Source organism: Notamacropus eugenii, chromosome 4, assembly GCF_028372415.1.
Source record: "Notamacropus eugenii isolate mMacEug1 chromosome 4, mMacEug1.pri_v2, whole genome shotgun sequence".
In the NCBI taxonomy this organism is placed as follows: Eukaryota; Metazoa; Chordata; class Mammalia; order Diprotodontia; family Macropodidae; genus Notamacropus; species Notamacropus eugenii.
In genome coordinates, this window is record NC_092875.1 from 183,752,626 (window position 1) to 183,775,811 (window position 23,186).

The following is a 23,186-nucleotide window of genomic DNA, read 5'->3' on the forward strand; positions in this document are numbered from 1 at the left end:
ACAAAAAACTAAGAGATTGAAGAAAGCCTGTTGTCCAGATTATGATACAGAGTTGGATGTCCAGGCAGTTTATAGAATTATAGAACTCATCCATCAATTCAGTAACTAAAAGTGTCCTTGATTGCCTTTAGGAAATTACAAATTTCTTTTAAGGACCTCAGCTTTTCCCCAAAACAGAAGTCCATTTTTTTTTTTTTGAACACCAATATGCTTCCAGTAATGATGTGTGGCTGGGTATCTTGGAGCACTGTAGTCCAGATGAAGTAAAGTTGAAGATCCCAAAGAATATGGAAATGTGCATGGTGGGCATAAGCAGGAGACAACAGATTGCTAACAAGAAGGTACAAAGGAGAAGCGGTGCAAAGGATTTTGTCTAAACCTGTGATTTCATTGGTTTAGGGAACTGCTGGTGAAGAAATTCCCTCAGCCAGTATGGATCAGCAGCTGTTCTCCTTAGAGAGTAATTTAGAGAGTTGTTTGAAGGCCCCAAGAGATTAAGTGACTTCCCCAGGGTCATACAGCCGATAGATAAATAAGATGGAACTTGGACCCAGGTCATCCTGACTAACAACAAGCCTCTAATCACCAACCTACAATGCTTCTCAGTATAAAGGATTTGATCAAAGAAATGTATGATTGAAAAAATAAATTTAGTAGTTATGTGGTAAAAATGAGTGACATGACAACTTCAAGTTGGTCCCTGTGATGAATTATATGAGGACATGGGTAGCCATGAATGGGTTGATTTCCCCATCTTTGGAGAGAACAACCACATCAGGGAGAGCACAGATTGATTGGAGTATAGCATGCAAGCAGCAGTGTTAGCCGCTTTGTACCTTTTTCAGGGTACAAACAGTGCTTTGCATAGAGTAGGCACTCAATAAATGTTTGATTTGAATTGGCATGCTTTACCTGGTCAATTCTATATAACCACTGGCCCAAAAAGTATAGTAGTATTACTGAACATTGAGGCTAAAACTTGCTTTATCACTTTAAGTTTGAAAGTGAAAATTCTTCTACAACTTCTCTTCAACCCAGGGACAATTTTTAGTAATTAGGGTTGTGTATATAATATAAAAAGAAAAATATATTTGCTTAAAAATGTATTTGTTGCTATTAGATTTAATTTTTTTCATAATTTTACCATCACAAAGGTTCTTTAAATCTTCATTGGAGGGATAGAAAAAGATCAGAAGAATCAAGTTCCATTTTGGTAGCCCCAGTCTATATTTCTGTTTGAAAATAGTTTCTTTTTATAATAAATATATCAGCATAATGTAAGTTTAACATATTTTTCCCCTTTAAGGAAATTTGACAAAACATATGAAGTCTAAGGCACATAGCAAGAAATGTGTGGATTTAGGAGTGTCTGTAGGTGTAATAGATGATCAAGATCCAGAAGAATCAGGTAAGATGTTTATCTCATGTTTTATTCCCATATATGATTTTTAATGTCATTGTTCATCTTTCCAAACAGTTCTGTTTTTTAAGATGAAATTAAATTCAAATTGAATTGAATTGTATAATCTGAAAGCCAGAAAGCCAATCAAGAAAAAAGATCATTAATACTATCTGATTCACCAGGACTATTAAAAAAGTATTTAGCATTAGCAAACAAGGAGCTATCAATTAACTTTTTTTTTAACTTTTTTACCCAAGGGTTTGATCATAAAACAAACAAAAAAAGATGAGGCTTCCTTATTATCATTGAGTTATCCTTATTTCTTTTGTAAAATTCTCTGAATAAAAACTGTACCTTAACTGTACTAAATGTACTTGAGTTTGTTACCTACACAATTTGCAAGAAGAAAGTGGTAAAGAAATTATTTAAAATGGGGGAAAGATTAATGCTATTTAATTACACTTGACAACCAATAATAGAAAAAGTAATTAACTGGAATTTAATTCTAAATATACTGGAACAATGACTTTCAGGTATTACAATTGATATGATTAATTATTTTAAGCCGAAGAAATATCTGTCTTTATTCTTTTTTGAAGTACAGACTAATTTCTGATTTCCTTGAAAGTGAAAGCAAAAGATAGCCGTGTAGTCAAATAACTGAATCTCAGACAATATGTAGAATTTTTTGAGTTATTGGATTTTTGGTTACTTTTTTAAAATTCCATGTAGGGCTGGGATTAGAAAAGTATGCTGGAAATAAGGAGGGATAGATCCCTTATCATATATCAGGATCTTTGGGTATTCATGGCCTAGATTTTAGGAATACCAGATCCAGGCAAGCTCCAGATGACCATACTTTAGTAATCATAATGGCACAAATACCTTATATTTGCATATGCTCCCCTGTACATTTTCAGATTTGATTCTCTCAACTGCTATGAAAAAATCCATCCAAAAAAATGGATCGAAACTCCAAGAAAAGCCTATATAAGCACAGGAAACTGTTAGTTTTTGTAAGGTACCTTCTCATCTTGGATCTTTTTTATTCTGTCATTTGGCATCTTTCCATGGATATGCTCTAATGTATAAGTCTTAAGAATTATTTTACTAAAGTTAGTAAAATTATTGAATTCTTCCTTATAAATACCTTAATGACAATGAAATAAATCTAAGGCCAATACCTTTCCTTAATGATGTTTGAAGATTTTATAAAATAAATATGAATATAATTTTGTATCTAAATAGTTAACTAGTTAAAATCAGTTTGATGAGTTGCAATTAAATTAACTTTTATGTGAAAAGGAAGTTCTTTTTAGTATTCTAGGAAATTATTTAACAGTGATATATTAGGCAAAGTGTGTAACAGATTCAGCAAGAAATGTCATTGATTTTAATAACCTGTCATCCAGAATAAAATCAAAAGGGATTTTTATCACTCTTTGTATTGGGTTTGTCATCATTGGGTATTAGTAAATCCTTTTTAGTTTTCATCCTTTGTGTCAAAAATTGCCCCTCTAGCTATTTGATTTTTGTGTCCTGATCCAAGGAATGTTTTTGTCACCAAAATGCTACTTACAGTATAAGGAATGTTAATATATTCCTTAAACTGCTGGACCTGGTGAAGCATTTAGCATGATAAAATGCAACTGGAAACATTGTTCTTCGCATATAGTTGTTACTGTGAAGACAACTTGAAAGCACAGAAAATCTTAAATTCTTTTTTTTATCATTTTAAACTTTATAACTAATTAAAACTAGTTACATGAAATAATAACAATGAGTTGATTACATGAATAGAGCTACATTCCTGAACCCAATAAAAACATGTCCTTTAAGAGTATTTCATTAAGAACATTCTTAAAAAAAACTTCAGAAAAATTATAATTTTAAATATTTTTTGTTTTCCGCTGATATAAGTAGATTAAAAAAAACAATAAAATTAAGTAGTATTACTATAGCTGAATAATTAGATACCAGTAGGACATGTTTGATAGCCTTTATATTTTAATCACAGAGGAAGCAAATATTAAGTTTTTTGTCACATTTTTCAGCAAGTTTGTTTTCTTTGTGTGTGTGTGATATACATACATACATATATACATACACATACAAGTGAATATATGTATGTGCATGTTTGTGTGTGTATATATATATATATATATATTTGGGGCACTTTGGTTGAGTGAGTTTTAAAAATATTTTATACATACGATTTTAACATATCTCAGAAAATCTCTGAACTCTTCTTAAAGAGGAGTTATGTGTGTTTAAAGATAAGGTCATATGGATATCAGGTATATTGTAAAAGAATATCTAATACCAGTCGAACATCTTTGATTGTATTTAGGTTGAGCTCCTCCCAGTAGGTGTCACTGTTAAGCAATGCTGATAAGACAAGACTGGTTTGAACTGCAATGAAAATTGTTCTTGAAGATAAACTATGGACTTTGAAAATCTCATACTGTATTATTCTGTTGAAGCACACTTTCTGTCTTTGTAAAACTATGTTGTTTAAATATGCACAATTCTGTTTCCTTCATTAAAATCCAAAGCAGCTTTCTTGCTAGATTAGTCCAGCTATTTAGTGAGTTATAGTTCTATAAATACATAAAATTTAATTGAATATTTTTGGAAAACTTTAATATAAAATTAACAGATGAAGTATTAAATATTCAGATTCATCTGAGCCTTGTAAGCTGACTTTTTCTTTCAAAATTCAGCAAGTATTGAACAACTATTATGTTTACTAGGCAGTATCATAGGCTGAATACGGGAAACAAGTTAAAAAAGAGTAAAAAACAAATACTCACCAATAATATGAGTGTGACATGAGACATGATGTGTTAAATAAGTGATACAGAAACTAAGTACTATGAATTTAAGAAGGGAGAGATCAATGTTCAAGGAAGGCTTTGTTGCCTTATTAAGATTGAACTGGACTTTGGAGGATGAGAAGTTGTGTGGTGTAGGAAAAAGAACCCTGTCTGGGTTCTAGTTCTCATTTCACAATTGGCTAACTTTCTAACCTTAGACAAGTCATGTAACTTCTAGGACTCTTAGTTGCCTCATTTACAAAATGGTCATAATTGAGAAGTAACATGATGTAGTAGAAAGACTACTGGATGTATAACCAGATGGCCTGGGTTGAAAATTCATCTCTGACTTTTGCTAGCTTTTTGGCTTTGGAAAAGTATCTCTGAGCTTCAGTTTTCTTATGTGAAAAAGGAGGACAATAAAACTTGTACTAACTACCTCACAGAATTGTTGTACAAAAAGTAATTTGTAAACGTTATAACACCACATTAATTTAAGTTATTCCTTATCTGCCTGATAGCAGAATTTTTGCCCCTGGTATCTTTGAGATCCTGTCCACTTCTAAGATGTATGATTTTATTAAAGAAAGATCACTAGAAGAACAATATTCCATGTCTAAAGGTGAAAGTGAGTAGAGATGGTAAGAGATAATAGGTAAGCTAATCTAGCTGAGTTAGAAGGTTTCTTTAAGAGTATAGGAAAAAAGTTGGGGCTGGAATAAGGAAAGCCTTAAGGCTAAGGAATTTATCACCTGTAGTTACCCTGTAGTTAGCAGGGATAAAGCCTTCTTCCCTAATTAGGACCTGGCTGCCTGGTTAAGTAGTATGGGAGTGGAAGAGGAAGCAAACCATGAGGTATGACTAGTGGGATTTAGGCCTTGTTTCATTGTTGTCCTGTCTTTGATATAATTATATATTGTCTCTATGATTTGCTTTTTTGACATACTATTCTTTATAAAAAAAATAATTTATTCTTCACAGTTGAATCCTTTCTTCAAAGGTCATTCACTGTTTATAGTTTTTATTGTATGGTAGTTAGTAAAGAAAATATTTGATAATTTTGCTTGACTTTATTTTTTACATATCTGTCAGAGGTGTAGGGTATGTCCAGGGAAGAATAGTATCTCTGGTGAGATGGTTGCTGAGCCCTTTTCAGGGATGCTTTCCACTTCTGGTGTCTACCTGTTTCACTCATCTCTTATCTGTGGCTCCAAAAAACTGTAGCAAGCACAGTGACCACACCCTGGTAAACCATTTTGGCAGACAGGCTGAACCAGGTTGAAGGTAACCAAGGAGTCTTAAACCCACTGGTGAGTTAGGAGAGTGCCTACCGCAAGCATGTGAAGACTTCCCCTGATGGGATGAGTGGATGAGAACTTGGTTAGATATTGAAGATGCCAAAGTCATCCACTGCATCCTGAACCATCACCAGTTATCTTGATTCTATCCTGCCACTGCACTGTGATGACTTTGGATTTGAAGGTGAGGTCGATGACTTTGTGTAACTCTGCCTCACTTAAATACAATTTATACATGAATCAAAAGATATCACCTATATCATTTTGCCATTGTACCTATTTCAGAGTCCTTTAGCAATATAACAAAGGACAGCAGGTACAGATACACTGGGAGCTATAGTCACAATCCTGCACACAAGTGGCCCAGGCTATAGGGTCTTTTTCTCACTGTAAGCAGCAGTGGAATTCGGCAGCCCCATGCGTGTCTAAGTAGCTTTTTAAGGATTTCACTGCTCACCACCTGGAGTGAGGAAGGGGCTAGAAAAGGTGCCCTGAAAATTGTCTGCTTACCTAACCTTGACCTGATTACTGCAGCAGGCAGGGAATCCCACTCTGCAATTGAAGCACAAAAAAGGTACAAAAACATCAGTAAAGAAGATTCCACTCACAATTGGCAACATGGAAAGTGCACACACTTATAGACAACACAAAATCCAGTAGACATGAAAGTCTACTTTCTCTTGTGGCAAGAGCACTCAGCAGATATCACATCGAAATAACACTGAATGAAATAAGGCTGGCAAATGAAGGACATCTTCAGAAGGTGGAGCTAGACATACATTTTTCTGGAGTGGCCACGGTGAAAAGGAGTGTGATGAAGATGGTGTAGGTTTTGCAATCAAAAGTAATCTAACCAACAAGCTTGTGCGCCTGCCAAAAAGAGTGAATGACAGTCTCATGACAATGCAATTGCCACTTTTAGGAAAACATCTCTCCACTGTCATCAGTGTCTGTGCTCCCACCATGACCCTGATGAAGTCAAAGAAAATTTTTATGAGGACCTGAAGATCTTTATCATCAGTGTGATGGTAAAAGACTACAGATTTATAATTCTGAGTGACTTTAATACTAGAGTAGACTTCATCTACCAGACATGGCAGTGACTCCTAGGGAAGAATGGAATTGGAAATAGCAACATCTCCGGTCAATTACTAATGAAGACTTGTGCATCTTATGACCTTCTCATCACCAACACTGTCTTCCATTTACCTAAAGACAATAAAACTTCATGTATTCACTCTTGCTGCAAACATTGGCATTTAATAAATTGTGATTCTAAGGAGAAGATCCAGCTAGGATGTGAGAATGATGAAAGCAATGTGTGGTGCAGAGTGCTGGATTGATTATAGACTTATCCTGTCCAAGTGAAATATTTTCATTCAACCAAAGCAGCGTCCCTAGGGCAAAACAACTACCAGAAGAATGCCAACAAATTAACCTCTTCTCTGAGCAGGAACAGTTTGTTGCTAACTTGGAGGGAAAGTTGAGCCAGTACACAGTTGGCAGCAGTGGAGCAGAAAAGGAGTGGGCAGCTTTCAGAAATTTGGTTTATAGCACTGCATTTGCTTATCTGAGTCAGAACAATTGCAAAGACCAAGACTGATTTGATGAAAATAATGGGGAAATTCAGAAGCTGCTAAATGAAAAAGAGAACTCCACAGGATTTACCAGCAGGATAGTTCATCCATTTCTAAGAAGGCAGCATTTAATTCCATCAAAAGTAAAGTACAAGGGTGGAGACAATATGGCAGAGTAACATCTCCGACTTTCTAGAGCTCTCCCCCCCAAACCTAGACAAATACCTGTAAAAAATGACTCTAAACAAATCCTGGAGCTGAAGAACTCACAGAATGATGGAGTGACACAAATCTCCGGTCCAAGGCAGCCTAGAAGGTTGACAGAAAGCATCTGTCACACCACTCTGGGAGCAGAGCACAATCCAACATTGGCTGCACCAGCACAGATGAGAATTGAGCAGGCTTATGGAGACTGAATCTCAGGCACCTGTGGTTTCCAGACTTCATGACCCCAAAACGCTGAGGACCAATTGGAAGGTCAGTAGAAAAAACCTGTGGGACCTGTGTGAGAGAGTAGAGTAGTCCAGCCCCAGGCCCAGAGTAGCAAAGGGGGAAGGAGCAGCTGCAGCCACTATTTTTGGAGCTCTAGGCCCACAGATTGTGGGGAGATACAGTGGCTGACAGTACACCAGCACCCCACTGGAAGCAGAGAGCTACCTTGACAAAGAATTCAAAAGTCAAGTAAAGTGGTTGGGGAAATGAGCAAAAACCAAAAAAAAGAATCAGACTACAGAATCTTACTCTGGTGACAAAGGAAGACCAAAATATGCGAACAGAACACAACAAAGTCAGAGCTCCTACATCCAAGAAAATTATGAATTGGTCTCAGGAAGAGCTCACAAAAGATTTTAAAAATCAAGTAAGAAAAGTAGAGCAAAAATTGGGAAGAAAAATGAAAGTGATGCAAGAAAATCATGAAAAATGTGTCAACAGCTTGCTAAAGGAGACCCAAAAAAATGCTGAAGAAAATAACACTTTAAAAAATAGACTAACCCAAATAAAAAAAAGAGGTCCAAAAAGCCAGTGAGGAGAAGAGTGCCCTGAAAAGCAGAATTGGCCAGATGGAAAAGGAGGTCCAAAAGCTCACCAAAGAAAATAATTCCTTTAAGATTTGAGTGGAGCAAGTAGAAGCTAATGACTTTATGAAAAATTAAGAAATTATAAAATAAAACCAAAGGAATGAAAAATAGTAGACAATGTGAAATATCTCATTGGGAAAACAACTGACCTGGAAAATAGATCCAGGAGAGATAATTTAAAAATTATTGGACTACATGAAAGTCATGATCAAAAAAAAAAGAGCTTTGATATCATTTTTCAAGAAATTAGCAAGGAAAACTGCCTTGATATTCTAGAACCAGAGGGTAAAATAAATATTGAAAGAATCCACCAATCACCTCCTGAAAAAGATCCCAAAAGGAAAACTCCTAGGAATATTTGTAGCCAAATTCCAGAGCTCCCAGGTCAAGAAGAAGATATTGCAAGTAGCCAGGAAGAAACAATTCGAGTACAGTCAGGGTAACACAAGATCAAGCAGCTTCTACCTGAAGGGATGTGAGGGCCTGGAATATGATATTCCAGAGGTCTAAGGAGCTAGGATTAAAGTCAAGAATCACCTACCCAGGAAAACTGAGTATAATACTTCAGGGGAAAAAAATGTTCATTCAGTGAAATAGAGGACGTTCAAGCATTTCTGATGAAAACTGAATAGAAAGTTTGACTTTCAAACATAAGAATCAAGAGAAGCCTGAAAAGGTAAACAGGAATGAGAAATCATGAGGGACTTACTAAAGTTGTTCAATATTTGTAACTCTTAAGACTTTCCTCAGTATTAAGGTAGCTGGAGTGATTGTATACATATAGACAGAAGGCACAGGGTGAATTGAATAGGAAGGAAAAATATCTAAAAAAACAAGGGATGATAGAGGAATATATTGGGAGGAGAAAAGGAGAAATAGAAAGGGGCAAATTATCTCTCACATAAAAGAGGCAAGAAAAAGCTTTTTCAATAGAGGGCAGATGAGAGTCAAAAAGTGAACCTTACTCTCATCACATTTGGCTTAAGGAGGAAATAACATGCTCACTCAATTTGCTAGGAAAATCTATCTTACACTATAGGAAAGTAAGGGAGAAGGGGATAAGTGGGCTGTGGGGGGGATGATAAAATGGAGGGCAAATGGAAGGAGGGGGTAATTAGAAGTAAATACTTTTGAGGAGGGATAGAATCAAAAGAGAATAGAATAAATGGGGGGCAGGATAGGAGGGAGGGAAAAATAGTTAATCTTTCACAACATGACTTTTATGGAAGTGTTTTGCATAACTACACATGTATAACGTATATTGAATTGCTTGCCTTCTCAGTGGGGATGGGTGGGAGAGAGAAAGGGAGAGCAGTTGAAACTCAAGAGTTTTAAAATTGAATGTTAAAAAATTGTTTTTACATGTAACTTGGAAATAAAATAAACAGGCAATGAGGTATAGAAATCTATCTTTCCCTATAAGAAAATAGAGGGGATGGGGATAAGGGAAGGGAGGGCAGATTGGGGAAAGGGATAATCAGAATGCCTGCTGTCTTGGGGTGGAGAGAGGGGAGAGATGGGGAGAAAATTTGGAACTCAAAATCTTGTGGAAGTGAATGCTGAAAACTAAAAATAAGTAAATTTAAAAAATAAAAGTACTGACACCATTCTCAAGACTTAATTGTTTGGGAGTTTAAGGAGCTACATTTATGTAACTTCTCAGTTGCCTAATTACAAAAGCCATTGGCTCAGGAGGGAGAGGCTTCTCAGGCTTGAAACATGCTTCATGGCAAATATCGTAGCTGGGAAGGTGTGCCCAACTGAATCATTGCTAGGATCCTTGATGTGCAACTTTTCCACATTATTGTAAAGTAAACCTCCTTTTGTTAACTTTTTAAAAAAGAGTAAAGTATAAGCAAAGCTTAGAGAGATTCAGGATTCATGGCTCTGTAAGAAGGCAGATGACATTCAGTTTTATGGTGATAGTAATCATCCAAAGCTTTTTTATGATGCCCTGAAGGCTATTTATTGGCCAAAGACCCATGGTGCATCTTAGCTACTCAGTGCTGATGAAGCCAAATTGATTAGTGATAAGGATGGGCTAGAGAGATGGACTGAACACTTCCATAGTGTTGTCAACACACCATCATCAGTCAATGCTGAGGCCATTGATCATTTACCTCATGTAAAAGTCAACTCCTCCTTAGTGGAAGCTCCAACTGAAAAAGAAGTTTTGAATGCCATTAGGGTCCTTTCATGTGTCAAAGCGCCTGGTGCTGATTGTATTCCAGCTGAGGTTTACAAGATAGGGGGCCCATTGCTCATACAAAAGCTAACTGAAATTTTTCAGCTTTATATGGCTAAAGGAGGTTATTCCCCCAGGAGTACAAGGATGCCTCCATTGCCCATCCTTATAGATGCCTCCATTGTCCAACCTTTGTAGATAAAGTAAAGGAAATAGATTGTCCTGCAACAATCACAGGGTCCTCTCTCTCAGTCACTCCTGGCAAGATTCCTGCCAGATTTCCCCTTAATAGGCTGATCCCTCACCTGGAAGATGGTTATTTATCTGAGAGCCAATGTGGCTTCGGAAAGAAACAGTTGATATTGGTGTTTGCTGCCTGACAACTCTAGGAGAAATGCCAGGAGCAGAGCAGAGGTCTGTATACAATGCTTGTAGATCTGACCCAGGTCTTTGATATTGTTAGTTGTGAGGGCTTATGGAAAATTAATGTCAAAATTTGGTTACCTAGAGAAGTTCATCAGCATTGTACGTCAGCTTCATTACAGCATGCTGTCCCAGGTTCTAGATAATGAACAATGTTCCTGTGCCTTCCCAGTCACCAATGGAGTGAAACAAGACTGTGTGCTTGCTCCCATGCTTTTTATAATGATGTTTTCAGCCACATTGTCAAATGTTGTCAGTAAGGATGAACAGGGCATCAAGGTCAACTACCACATTGCCGAAGTGGAGGGAGTGTTGGTGCATGGTTTTCTGTTTGTGGATGATTGTGCACTCAATGCACAGCTTCTAAAGATGGATCAGTTTTCTGCTGCTTGTGCTAATTTTGGCCTAATAATTTACACCAAGAAAACATGGGCTCCATCAGCCACCACTACGCTGTCTTTATGTGGAAGCATCTATTATAGCAAAGGGAAAAGTTCCGAATGCTGTGGATAAGTTCACTTACCTTGGAAGTATACTTTGTATAGTACATATTGATATACACATTGTTAATGTACACATTGATAATGAGATTGATATACGCATTGCCAGAGCTAGATCAGTGTTTGGGAGGCTCCAAAGGAAAGTATCAGAGAAAAGAGGTATTAGACTGGCTACTGTACTGAAGGTCTACAGAGCCATTGTGCTGACCTCATTGTTGTATGCCTATAAAACCTGGACAGTATACCAACATCATTCCAGTAACTGAATTGCTTCCATTTGAATTCTCTTAGGAAGATTCTGAAGATCACCTGGCAGGATAAGGTACCAGAACCTGAGGTCTTTACTCAAAATAAACTGCCAAGCATTTACACTCTGCTTCAGAGAACACAACTCCCATGGCCTGGTCATGTTCAAATGTAAAATGCTTGCCAAAAAGACTGTTTTATGGAGAAAAGGGCAAGCATTCGTATCATGGTCAGAAGAAGTGATACAGGGATACTCTCAAGGTCTTGCTTAAGAACTTTTGATTTGAGACACTGATACAGGACTTATCAGCATGGCGTGCCCACATCAGAGAAGGTGCTGTGCTCTATGAGCAAAGCAGAATTGAAACAGGATGTGCAAACAAATTATTTGTGCCCAACCTATGGTAGAGAATTCTGAACTTGTATTGGTCTGATCAGCCACAGTCAGACACATTAAAATGTGACTCTAGCACAGTGATGCCATTTTGGTCCTCTTCAAGAACAAAGGAAAGAGCCAACCAATGTATCTGTCTGGTTGTGCTGTCCATATAGCTTATATATGTACACTTACATTGTGTAAATGTGGCTCATGGAAGGCATTGATAGGCTCCTCATCTCCAGAATCAAATGCAGAATCATATGTTTGATGTTCAGAACCCTTCATCTCCCCACCACTACCATGCTGTTTCATAAAGGTTGAGGTTGACAGTTTTACTAACGGGTGCCCTAGCATTTTACAAAGGTTTTGGTGACACATCACGTACTATGATGTTCATCCTGCAGTTTGTTTGAGTGAACATGCTCAAATTCTGCTCAATTATTTACTGTCATGGAAAAAAAAAACATTTCATTTAAAATTTGTCATAATCAAAAGCATTTGGTAGTGGTAGTGAAAACAAATACCCATTTTCAAGTATCAAATGCTGATATAGAAGGAATGAAGTCTTATTTTAAATTATTCAATGACTAGTAAACCAGCTTGTGCATTACATATGCCCCATATTTTGTTATAACCCCACTCTTTCCCTTTCACTGTTTTTTAAAAAAAAATTATTCTAGTTTATAGTAGACAGACCAACCAAAGTGAAAGGTAGCTAGGCAGTACATTGGATAAAACACTAGAAGTAGAGTCAGAAACACCTGAGTTCAAATCCAGCCTCAGGTGCTGGTTGTACAAGCATTCCTTTCTATTTTGAAATCTTTTCCAGTTGCAAATTGAATGAGCTTGGAAAATCCATTATTAAACTATTTACCTTTATATTTGTTGATAACTACCAATGCAGCACATTGTTTCGTAGATTAATATGTGATGATGTTTTTGGCCATGGCAACTCCTTTGGCATGTAAGGCTTCCCTTCTGAATGAGTGGCTAAAGCACCATGTTGATGACATCACAGAACTTTGGAGATATTGAATTCTCATTTTATTCAAGAAATGAATAGGTTTGTGTCAAAGAGCACAGACTGAGAAAATAGGAATTTGAACTTCTAGTAAACATTATAAGTCCAGACTTGCTCTGTTTCAAATAAGAGATCATCCTAACTTTATTATATTTGTTATCAAAAAGCATCTACTTATTAAATATTGATTTGCATGTTTCATTATTAAAAACTAGGTACCAAATAGACCAAATTAAATGTTACCCTTTTTGACAAGGAGCTTATAAGATAAGAAAGGTAATCTGAAACAGAATTATAAGCATTACAGACAGCTAAATTTTTAAGCTTAAATAAAACTGAACAAATGTAAATATTGACATTTCAAATAAGTAATATGGAAAGGCACTTTGTTGGACTGTTGGCTATAGATGTGAAGCTGGAAGGGATCTTGGGTCATCTAGCTCAACTCTTAATTTAACATATTAGGAAACAGACCCAGAATCAATAAGTGATTTACTCAAAGTCACACAAGTATAAATGGCAGAGCTCGGTTTCAGACTGAAGTTCAGTCTTCCAAGTTTAAGACTTTTTATTTTACTGCACTGACAACTTGAAAGTTTAGTTGAAGTTGGATTTCATTTCAGGAACCACTTGAACAGTGGAAGAGAAGTGGATTAGCTAGCTGTAGCTACCAAAGTGTGTTTGTGCTTCGTTACCGAAGAAGACCATGCCATCAGAGAAATAATGACATGACTTACACTTGACTTTGTTTTGAGTGAGGGAGGGCTGTGCAGGTCACCAGCCTCACTTCTCCTCCAGAGCCATCTGAATCCAGTGACCAGATATTCATCAGGATGACTGGAAATGACCCAGGATGAGGCAATTGGGGTGAAGTAACTTGCTCAAGGTCACACAGCTAGTGAGTGTCAAGTGTCTGAGGTGAGATTTGAACTCAGGTCCTCCTGACTCCTGCACTGGTGTTCTATCCACTGTACCAGTGCAGTACAGTGGATATCCACTGCGGGTGGTGGCTAGAGCACCAAAGTATTACTTTGTAGAACCAGGAAAAAAAATGATGAAATTCATAAGAGGGAAAATTTTTTAAAAATCTGAAAGGAAATAATGAAGAAGAAGTGGGAACTAAAGGGGGCTAGTCTAGCACTGCCAGATTTCAAACTATATTACAGAACAGCAGTTCTCAAAATGATTTGATACTGTTTTAAAAAACAGATCAGAACAAATTAGGTATGCAACATATAGAAGCTAACATACTTAGTACCCTGGTTCAATACATATCAAGACCCAAGCTGTTGTGATAAGGACAGGCCAGTACTTCATGCCTTTTACTGTGATAAGTGCCAGGTGAAAAAGGTTATGTCATAAAGGAATTAGAGAAACATGGGGGAAAAAATGACTTATCAGATCTCTGGATAGGAGAAAAATTTGTGACCTAGCAAAGGATAAACAGGGAGGCTCACAGAAAAGAAAGTGTATAATTTTGATTGAATAAAATTTTTAAATTTTTGCAGAAACACAAAAATTTAATAAACCTAAGAGTAAAAGGAAAATAATTAACTGGGGAAAGAGTCTTTCTAGCATGTTTCTCTGATAAAGGTCTCATTTCTAAGGTATATAAGGAGTTGCTCCAAATTTATAAGAATAAAAGCCATTCCCCAATTGATAGAGCACAGATAGGAACAGGCAATTATCAAAGGAAAAAAATCTAGGCTATCTACAGCCATATGAAAAAATGCTCCAAATCACAAGTAATTAGAAACATGTAAATTAAAGCAGTTCTGACATTCTATTTCACACCCAGCAGATTGGCAAAGATGATAGGAAAGGAAAATTATAATGGTTAGAGGGGCTGTGGAAAAAAACAGACAAATTAATATCCTCTTGGTGGGCCTGTGAATAGGTACAGCTATTCTGGAAAGAAAATTACAATTAAACACAAAAAGTTACAATGCATGCCCTTTGAGCCAGCTATACCATTGCTAGGCTAATTCCCAAAAGATTTCAAAGGAATAGGAAAAATTCCAACATGGCCAAAAATATTTATAGTAGTTCTTTTTATGATAGCAAAAACAAAACAAAACTAGTTTGAAGGAATGATCAGATGATGAATGGCTGAATAAATTATGGTCATATGAATATGACAGAACACTATTGTCCTGTAAGAAATTAGGAAATAGATGATTTCTTAGAGATGCAGAAACATTTTTATGAATTGGTGTAGAGTAAAGCAAGCAGAACCAAAAGAACAATTTATCCTGTAACACTTAATAATATGAAAGTGAAAAATTTTGAGGACTTTTACAAACTGATTAAGAATGAAAGGATCAGAACCGGGAAAACAATATCAACACTGTAATGACAAAAAACTTTGAAAGCTGTAAAAACTATAATGACTATCAGTGGTTGCAGAGGACCAATGATGAAACATAGTGTCAACTTCCTGACAGAGGTGGTAGATTTAGAGGGCAGCATGAAAAAAAAATATATATATTTATATATAACCAGTGAGGAAATTTGTTTTGCTTTTCTACATATATATATATTTTTTTTTTCAAGGAATTTGTTTCTGTTTTTTTCAGTGGAGTTTGGGTCAGAAGGAGAGAAAACATTTCTATTCATTAAAAGAACAGAACGGTGCTACAGATTTGGAATGTTGTATGCACTTTCAGTTGAGGTCACTGTCTTGTTAGTTTTACTTTGTTAAATGAGAGCCCTCCTGGAATAGTGGTACTCCAAAAAGGTTTTTTACATTAGTAAAAACACAAAACACATCAATAAAACTTGCTTTAAAAATAGTAACTAAGAGTAGGAGGCTTAAGTGATAAGAAGTGTGGAGACTGGAATAAGAAAGGTCCTGAATAGGTTCTCATGAATGGGATGGAGATCAGAAGAGAATGGAGTGAGATGTAATAGCCCTGGATACCTTGGTGATGGGTGTTGAAGTAGAACAAGAGCTGTCTATGCCAACATAAATGTGACTTCAAGGTTTTTGTTTTCCTGGCTCCTGTTATCCTTGTTATTTCTGTCTCCCCTGCTCCCCTGCCCCGGCTTCCAGTACTCCTTTGTTTTATCTTTGAAAGGCTCTAGTAAAACTCATACTAAACAAGTTTCAATGGATGGTTCTCTCCTCTGTTTGTATTTTTAACTAAAAGTGAAAGGAAAAATTAGAGGAATAAAATCTCTTACTTGTTAAGTTTGTTTCATTATCCATCCAGTAGTTGGAAGAGAAAGAGAGTGAAATTATTTATTAGCCATATATTCATAATGCCAGTCCAAAATCATAAAATGAGAATTTCTGTCCTCTTTGACATTTTTAATCTTTCAGGAAATATTTATTTTGGTTTTACTGTGATTCTTCTATGGAGGATTTGTTGAAAGATGGCTAAGAATGCACAACATGAGTGATCACAATTCCTTGAATGCTTCTGAAACTGAATTTCTGTTCATTTCCTTTCTAAATTGCTTTGATTGATTATCAGAGGGCTATGTATGTGTGTTTTAAGAGTGCTACATCTGGGTACAAAGCAGCCCTTCAGTAAATATTTGACCAAGTCCTGTAGCATAGGTGTTAGTCAGAGCACTTAAAAAAAAAAATTGTACAAATAAAGCCAATGCAACCAAGATTAGGGGGGAAGCAGAAAAGTGGGAAAGAATTTTTACATCCAGTGTCTCTGATAAAGGCCTCAATTCTAAAATATGTAGAGAACTGAATCAAATTTATAAGAATACAAGTCGTTTCACAGTTGGTAGATGGTAAAAGGATATGAACAGGCAGTTTTCAGAGGAAGAAATTAAAGATATCTATAGTCATATGAAAAAATGCTCTCAGTCAAAATTGGTTAGAGAAATGCAAGTCACAATAATTCCTAGCTACCACATCACATCTATCAGATTGGCTAACATGAAAAACAGGAAAACTATAAATTCTGGAGAAGATGTGGGAAAATTGGAACACTAATGCATTGTTGGTGGAGTTGTGAGCTGATCCAAACATCTTGGAGAGCAATTTGGAACAGTGACTAAAGGGCTGTAAAAATGCGTATACCCTTTGACCCAGCCATACCACTTCTAAGGCTGTATTCCAAAGAGATGGAAAATTTAAAAAATGGACCCACATGTACAAAAATATTTATATCAGCTCTTTTTTGTGGTGGCAAAGAACTGGAAATTGAGGGAATACTCATCAATTGGAAAATGGCTGAACAAGTTGTGGTATATGAATGTAATGGAATACTGTTGTGTTATAAGGAATGATGAGTAGGCAGATTTCAGAAAAACCTGGAAAGAACTGATATATATGAACTGATGCTGAACCAGGAGAACATTGTACACAGTTTCAGCCACAATATGCGATGACTAACTTTGATAGACTTGGCTCTTCTCAGCAATGCAAGGTTCTAAAACAACTCCAAAAGATTCCTGATGGAAAATGCTATCCACATCCAGAGAAAGAATTACAGACTCTGAATCCACATTGAAGCATACTATTTGATCTCTCTCTATTTTTGTGTTTAGTTTCTTCTTTCTCATGGTTCATTCCGTTGGTTATAATTCTTCTTTGCACATACTAATGTGAAAATGTGTTTAACGTGAATGTATATGTTTAGGGAGGGGGGGTGAGAGAAATGGGGAGAAAATTTGGAACTCAAAAGCTTGTGGAAGGGAATGTCGTAAACTCAAATAAATAAATATTTTTTTAAAAGATTATAAAAATCCAAATGATAACCTTAGATCCAGTGCTTTATAATGTAAAGGTTATATTGAACAAAATTGTAGCAATTTTTAAGCAGTTTAGTCTTACAAGAAAAAATAATTCTTATTTGTTTCTTAAATGATTTCCTTTTACCTCCCTCCCCCTTTCAAATACATGCCACTGTTAAAGACAGAAACAAAATGACTTATTTGCCTGTATTCTGATATTTTAGTGTCAAGGGTCTTAGTATACATATGCTTATTGTGGGTAGAAAGTTGCATATGACCTTAAAAGAAAGTCAAATCAGTTCAGCAAACATTTATTCAGCATATCCTCTGTATGTTAGAGAGTTTGTGTTAGGCTCTGGAGATGCTACATAAAAAAATTAACGCAGTCTCAGTCCTCAACAGCTCATAATAAGGCAGACTTCATTTAGCCTTTTCAGGTTCTTCTTTTTGCAGAAAAATTATATGTAAGTTTATGTAAATGTTGTGGTTTAGGAGAGGTCTCTGGAAACTAATTTTGCAGTAATCCTTGATTAAATTAGCTTATGCTAATCTCTCTTCTGAATTCTGAACATATTTAGTTCTGTACAATTATTCTCCACTTGTTTCATTCATGTATCTTATGTCCTCAACTATGTTGCATTGGGATCTGTGTTCGCATTCCCACAAAGAGGAAACACTACACGTGCTCAAATGTTGATTAGTTATTTACACTCTATTCTCGAAGCACTTTTATAGCATATCAACTTTGGGTTCTTTTTAACAGGTGAAAAACAAAGGTTTGGTTATGAGCAGTCAGGATATGAGATTGAAGATTCTGATGGTGCCGAAGACGATGAGAATGAGGAAGATGATGAAGACAGCCAGAGTGAATCAGTTCTATCTGCGGCACCTTCAGTTACAGCCAGCCCTCAGCACCATCCATCCAGAAGTGGTCTTCAGGAGTCTCTAAGTGCTGATGAGGAAAGTAGAATGACAGACTGTTTTTCTGTACTACATTCAGATCCTATGGATGCTCTGCCTAAAGCCCTGCTCACAAAGATGACTGTACTTAGCTCAGTACAGTCAGACAGTAGGAGCTCAAGATCCCCAGTGATAACGAGGCAGCAAAGTGCAAAAGATGAGACTTCACGAGACAATGTAACTAGTGGAGATATGACTCAGTACCCTGAAGCTGCTCCCAGATCACCGTGCCGTCAAATGTCTATTGACTATCCTGATGGCGAAGTAGAAAATGCTACAATAGTGCCTACCAGTGGAACACAGGTAAATAGATTATTTTTGTTTTCTGATTATATATTGAGTTTTTAAAGTATATCTTAAGCATAGAGGAGCAAAGGCCTCAGAATAATTAATATGCTATCCAGGTTAATTACTGATGGTAATATTGGATCAGTTGTGTGATTTCAGGAAAAGCGTTTATTAGAGTTCGATGCAGATTATTGATTTTATTTGTTCCCTCATTGTTGTCATCTATTTTAATCATGTTTCACATCCTTTATTTTCTTTATTCTTGTGTCTAAACAACTACCAAACGGTTCTTCAGAAGTTATGTTAGTTTGCTATTATTTACTGTTGTTTTTTGACTTTATATATGTTACACTGTAGCAAAAAAAGAGAACAAAAACTGTAGCCAGCTGTTTGCCTTTTGCCGTGTCATGTAGCCTCTGGGAACCTGCTTCCTTGTTTGTATAATGGAGATATTGTTCCTTGAATTACTTATATATTGTTTCGAAAAAAATCTTGAAGTGTTAATATGAATTATTGATAATAATCATTTAAATGAAGACTTGGAAACTCTCCATTGCTAGTTTCTCAAGCTCTCAAGCCTCCATTCTTAACCTCTTCTTCCTGTATCGGACTCATCTCAATCAACAAGCACTTATTAAATCTTGTGCAAGGAACTCTGCCAGGTGCTAGGGATACAAATACAGAGAATAAGCAATGCCTGCTCACAAGAAGTTTACATGCTAACAGAGAAGAAAATAAGGACATAGATCAGTGTTTTTAGAATAAAGAAAAATGCATACAGAGGGGATGGTGGGAAGGGTTCTGCATAAGTGTGGTTTGGAATAAATGGCTTCTGAGATCACTTTCAGTTCTGAAATTCTGTGATTCTAGTTCACATGATGTTCCACAATTTGTGATTAGCCCACTTTAACATTATCATACAGTGATTATCCCTATGAAGCATCTATAAATATATAAATGCCATAGTGGGACTCACCGAAAATTTCAGCTTGAAACATGTTTTAGTTTATATTAGGTTAACACTAAATAAGAGGAATAGTTCTTTTGGAATTTGTTTCTCCAGACATCTTTTAACCCAACTAGTATATGCTTCATTTATACTGGGGAGAGTCTTCTTGTCCAGAAAACAATTGAAAGATTATAACAGATAATGAGAAGAGTCACATATTTGTAGTCAGGAAACCTGAATTCAGATCATGACTTTGCTGCTTTGTACTTGTTTGACTTGTGCAAGTCACCTCAACGATTTGGGCCTCAGTTTATCACCTAAATTACCTCTAAGGTCTCTTGTAGTTCTAAATCTATGAATAGATCTCTAATCTTCTGTGGGAGATAGGACCAGATTGCCCCTCACTCTGAGGTTCTTTTCATGATTTTATGACTTATCCCCAAAGTTTATCTTCTCTTGAAGTCTCCCATGCCTATAGTCATATCCTTGTGACAGTAAATCTGTTAAAATGTTTGATGAAAGATTTCACTGCAATTTGGCAATTTATTTACTAAATTAACTCTTTGCCTTGTGTTAATTTGTTGCCAGAAACAAAGAGAATCCACATTATCTTTTTATAAAATTTGAGTTTATTGTCACACAAAATATTACAAAAAGGTGAAGTTTTATTTCTCCATCTTTATTTTTCTCTTTTTTTTTTCTTAGAATATACCCTCTCTGCAACTTCCTTCTCCATCAGTGGAGCATGGCACCCAGACAACAGTGGTGGTCCCTTCAGTGGCTTCACCTTTTCCTAAGATCCAAGAACAGAAACAGCAAATACCTCTGCAGCATATTACAGAATTGATGCCTCCTCAGACTCATTTGTTTAGCCATCTTCCTTTGCATTCACAGCAACAAACTAGAACACCCTTTAGCATGATTCCAGTTGGGGGAATCCATGTAGTTCCTGCTGGCCTAACTGCATACTCCACATTTGTACCAATTCAAGCTGGTCCCATGCAACTTACTATTCCAGCTGTCGGGGTGATTCATAGAACTACAGGTCCTCCTGGGGATCCGGCCACAGAAGTTCCTGGCACTACAAATCCGACTAGGGTTGCTGAATTAAACAACGTCGTGCCGTGTATTCCCATTGGGCAAATTGGTGTCCCAGGCCTTCAGAATCTAAGTGCACCAAGCTTGCAAACTCTTCCACCATTAAGTATGGAAACTGTAAATATTTTAGGCCTAGCCAATACAAACATCACTCCCCAAGTACATCCTTCAGGACTCGCACTAAATGCTGTAGGTCTGCAAGTTCTGACTGCAAATCCTTCCACCCAAAGCAACCCTAGCCCTCAGACACACATTCCAGGCCTACAAATATTGAACATAGCACTGCCTACCTTAATTCCTTCAGTTAGTCCAGTAACTGTAGATGGACAGGGAGTTCCTGAAACACCAGCTTCCCAAAATAAAGCATGTGAAACTCAACCAGAACAGACTTTTGCAACAGATCTCAATCAGATGTCTGCTGCTGTATCTCCTCAGGGGTCACCTAAAGCCCATCGGTACAATGGAAAAGACTCATCTGAGCCCACTCTTACAAGAGAACATGGAAAGCTTGATGGCACAGGTAAAACTGACACTGAAACAACTGACTTGGTGAATCATGGGATGCCAAAGCATGAAACCACTTCTCAGCAGGGCAGAGAGGGCTGTAGCTCCGAGCCCCTCCTGGGAGTGCAGGCTGAGGGTGTGGCAACAACGCGAGGCCATCAAGCAGGCTCTCCAGAGAGGCAGATGCCCAGGCCCCCCAGCCTACCCCGCAGGCAAAATACAGTGCAGTTTAGTGATGTCAGTAGTGATGATGATGAGGACAGGCTTGTAATAGCAACCTAAATTTTTTTTTTTTATAACACTTAAAGGTTTCTTTGCAAACCTATCTTTCCTTAAAGCACATTTTTTCTGACAAAAATTCATTATTAATCTTTGTGCAATCATGAAATTTTGACCAATAATTGTTGTTTCTTGTCAGCTCCAACCATTTTTGTACATGTTGTATAGACAATTGTGCCTTTTTGGAGTTTTATGTTTAGAAACTTGTACAGATTGTTGAAAAAAAAATCTATATATAAAATACATATTATATATGTATATGAAAACCAGGTAGCTGCTTGTGTTTAGTAAGTAAAACATCTTATGTCAAATCAAATGATTAAATTATATGTTGCACTGTTAAATGTAAATTTTTATGGTTGTAGGGGAAAGTTTCTGTGTACAGATTGGTATGTAAAACTCCATATTTATTGTGTCCATATTGGTCTTGGAAATGGGTCTCTCCATCTTGTTGTGTAAGACAGTAGCTTTACACTTCAGACAGAATTTTTCTGTGTTATGAAATGTTCCAGTAAAATTTTATTTACTGACTTTACCATTGTTCACGTTGTGCCTTCTTTATGCCATCCAGGGATTGGGGAGCAGCAGACTTACCTCATGCTTAGGTCTAGTGTGCTGCCACCCTCTTTTTATGAGTAGCAAATTGGGGAGGGATGTAATAGAATTATTGTTTTGCCATTTGGAACTAAAGTTAATACCATCAAGAGAATTTTTTTTTAATCACTGGCAGTATTATATTATGCTTGGTTATTTGACAGAAGAAGCCTTTCTAAAGACATCTTTGCACTAAGTTACAAAGGCAAATGGAATTTAGTTTAAAATGGGCATTTCAGTTGTAATTTCAAAATGTGAACGTAAAGATGTTTTATAAAAAATAATAAAACAGTACAAAATATTTTGTATTTCAAGAGCATGGTTTGGATGCAACCAATGAAAACACTGAAAATAATGTTTACGTAGGATTTATTCTTCAGCAAGTTTTTCATTGTCCTGAAGAATCTTTTCCACTTGTAACGCAAAGCTTTCTGCTAAATTAAGAAGACATATCAGGCTTCAAGAATACCTAAATAATACTTCCCAATAGTCACTTTTTACAACTTTGTTTCAGGAAATGTTAGCTTCCAGCTTTAAGAAATTTAATTTCACTACGTTCTTTCACGATAATAGGATAAGGATTTGTTGCTCACCAATACCTGAACAAAGAAGTTGCATTTATTTGTCACAATGCCTCCATAAGATAGGTTTTGAAGAAAAGAATTTTTAAATACCGTAATTGAAAGAGGCTTGATACATGGATAGGGAAGCCTTCATTGAATTCTTTAGAAAGCCCTAAAATGCTTACTCCTTGAAGGTTATTGATATTTGAAGTTGATGTAATGTTTAATGTGCAAATTTAATTTTTCAGAATTTAATATAATGTAGCATGAATTATAATCAACAATTTAAAAATCAGTTAAACTTCAGCAAATTAAGGATCAAATTTT

General features: G+C 36.3%; 1 protein-coding gene across 6 annotated transcripts in view; it reads left to right on the forward strand.

Annotated features, from left to right (window-relative positions):
- HIVEP1 (HIVEP zinc finger 1) overlaps positions 1-22,237 on the forward strand; it is a 181,760-nt gene extending 159,523 nt beyond the window's left edge. For all 6 annotated transcript variants that reach the window (XM_072603830.1, XM_072603827.1, XM_072603832.1 and 3 more), the window contains 3 exons: positions 1,307-1,408; positions 18,388-18,887; positions 20,527-22,237. In XM_072603830.1, coding sequence (XP_072459931.1) covers positions 1,307-1,408; positions 18,388-18,887; positions 20,527-21,705 — 1,781 coding nt within the window. In that variant the 3' untranslated portion in view covers positions 21,706-22,237. The remainder of the gene's footprint in view (positions 1-1,306; positions 1,409-18,387; positions 18,888-20,526) is intronic.
- The last annotated feature ends 949 nt before the right edge of the window (positions 22,238-23,186 follow it).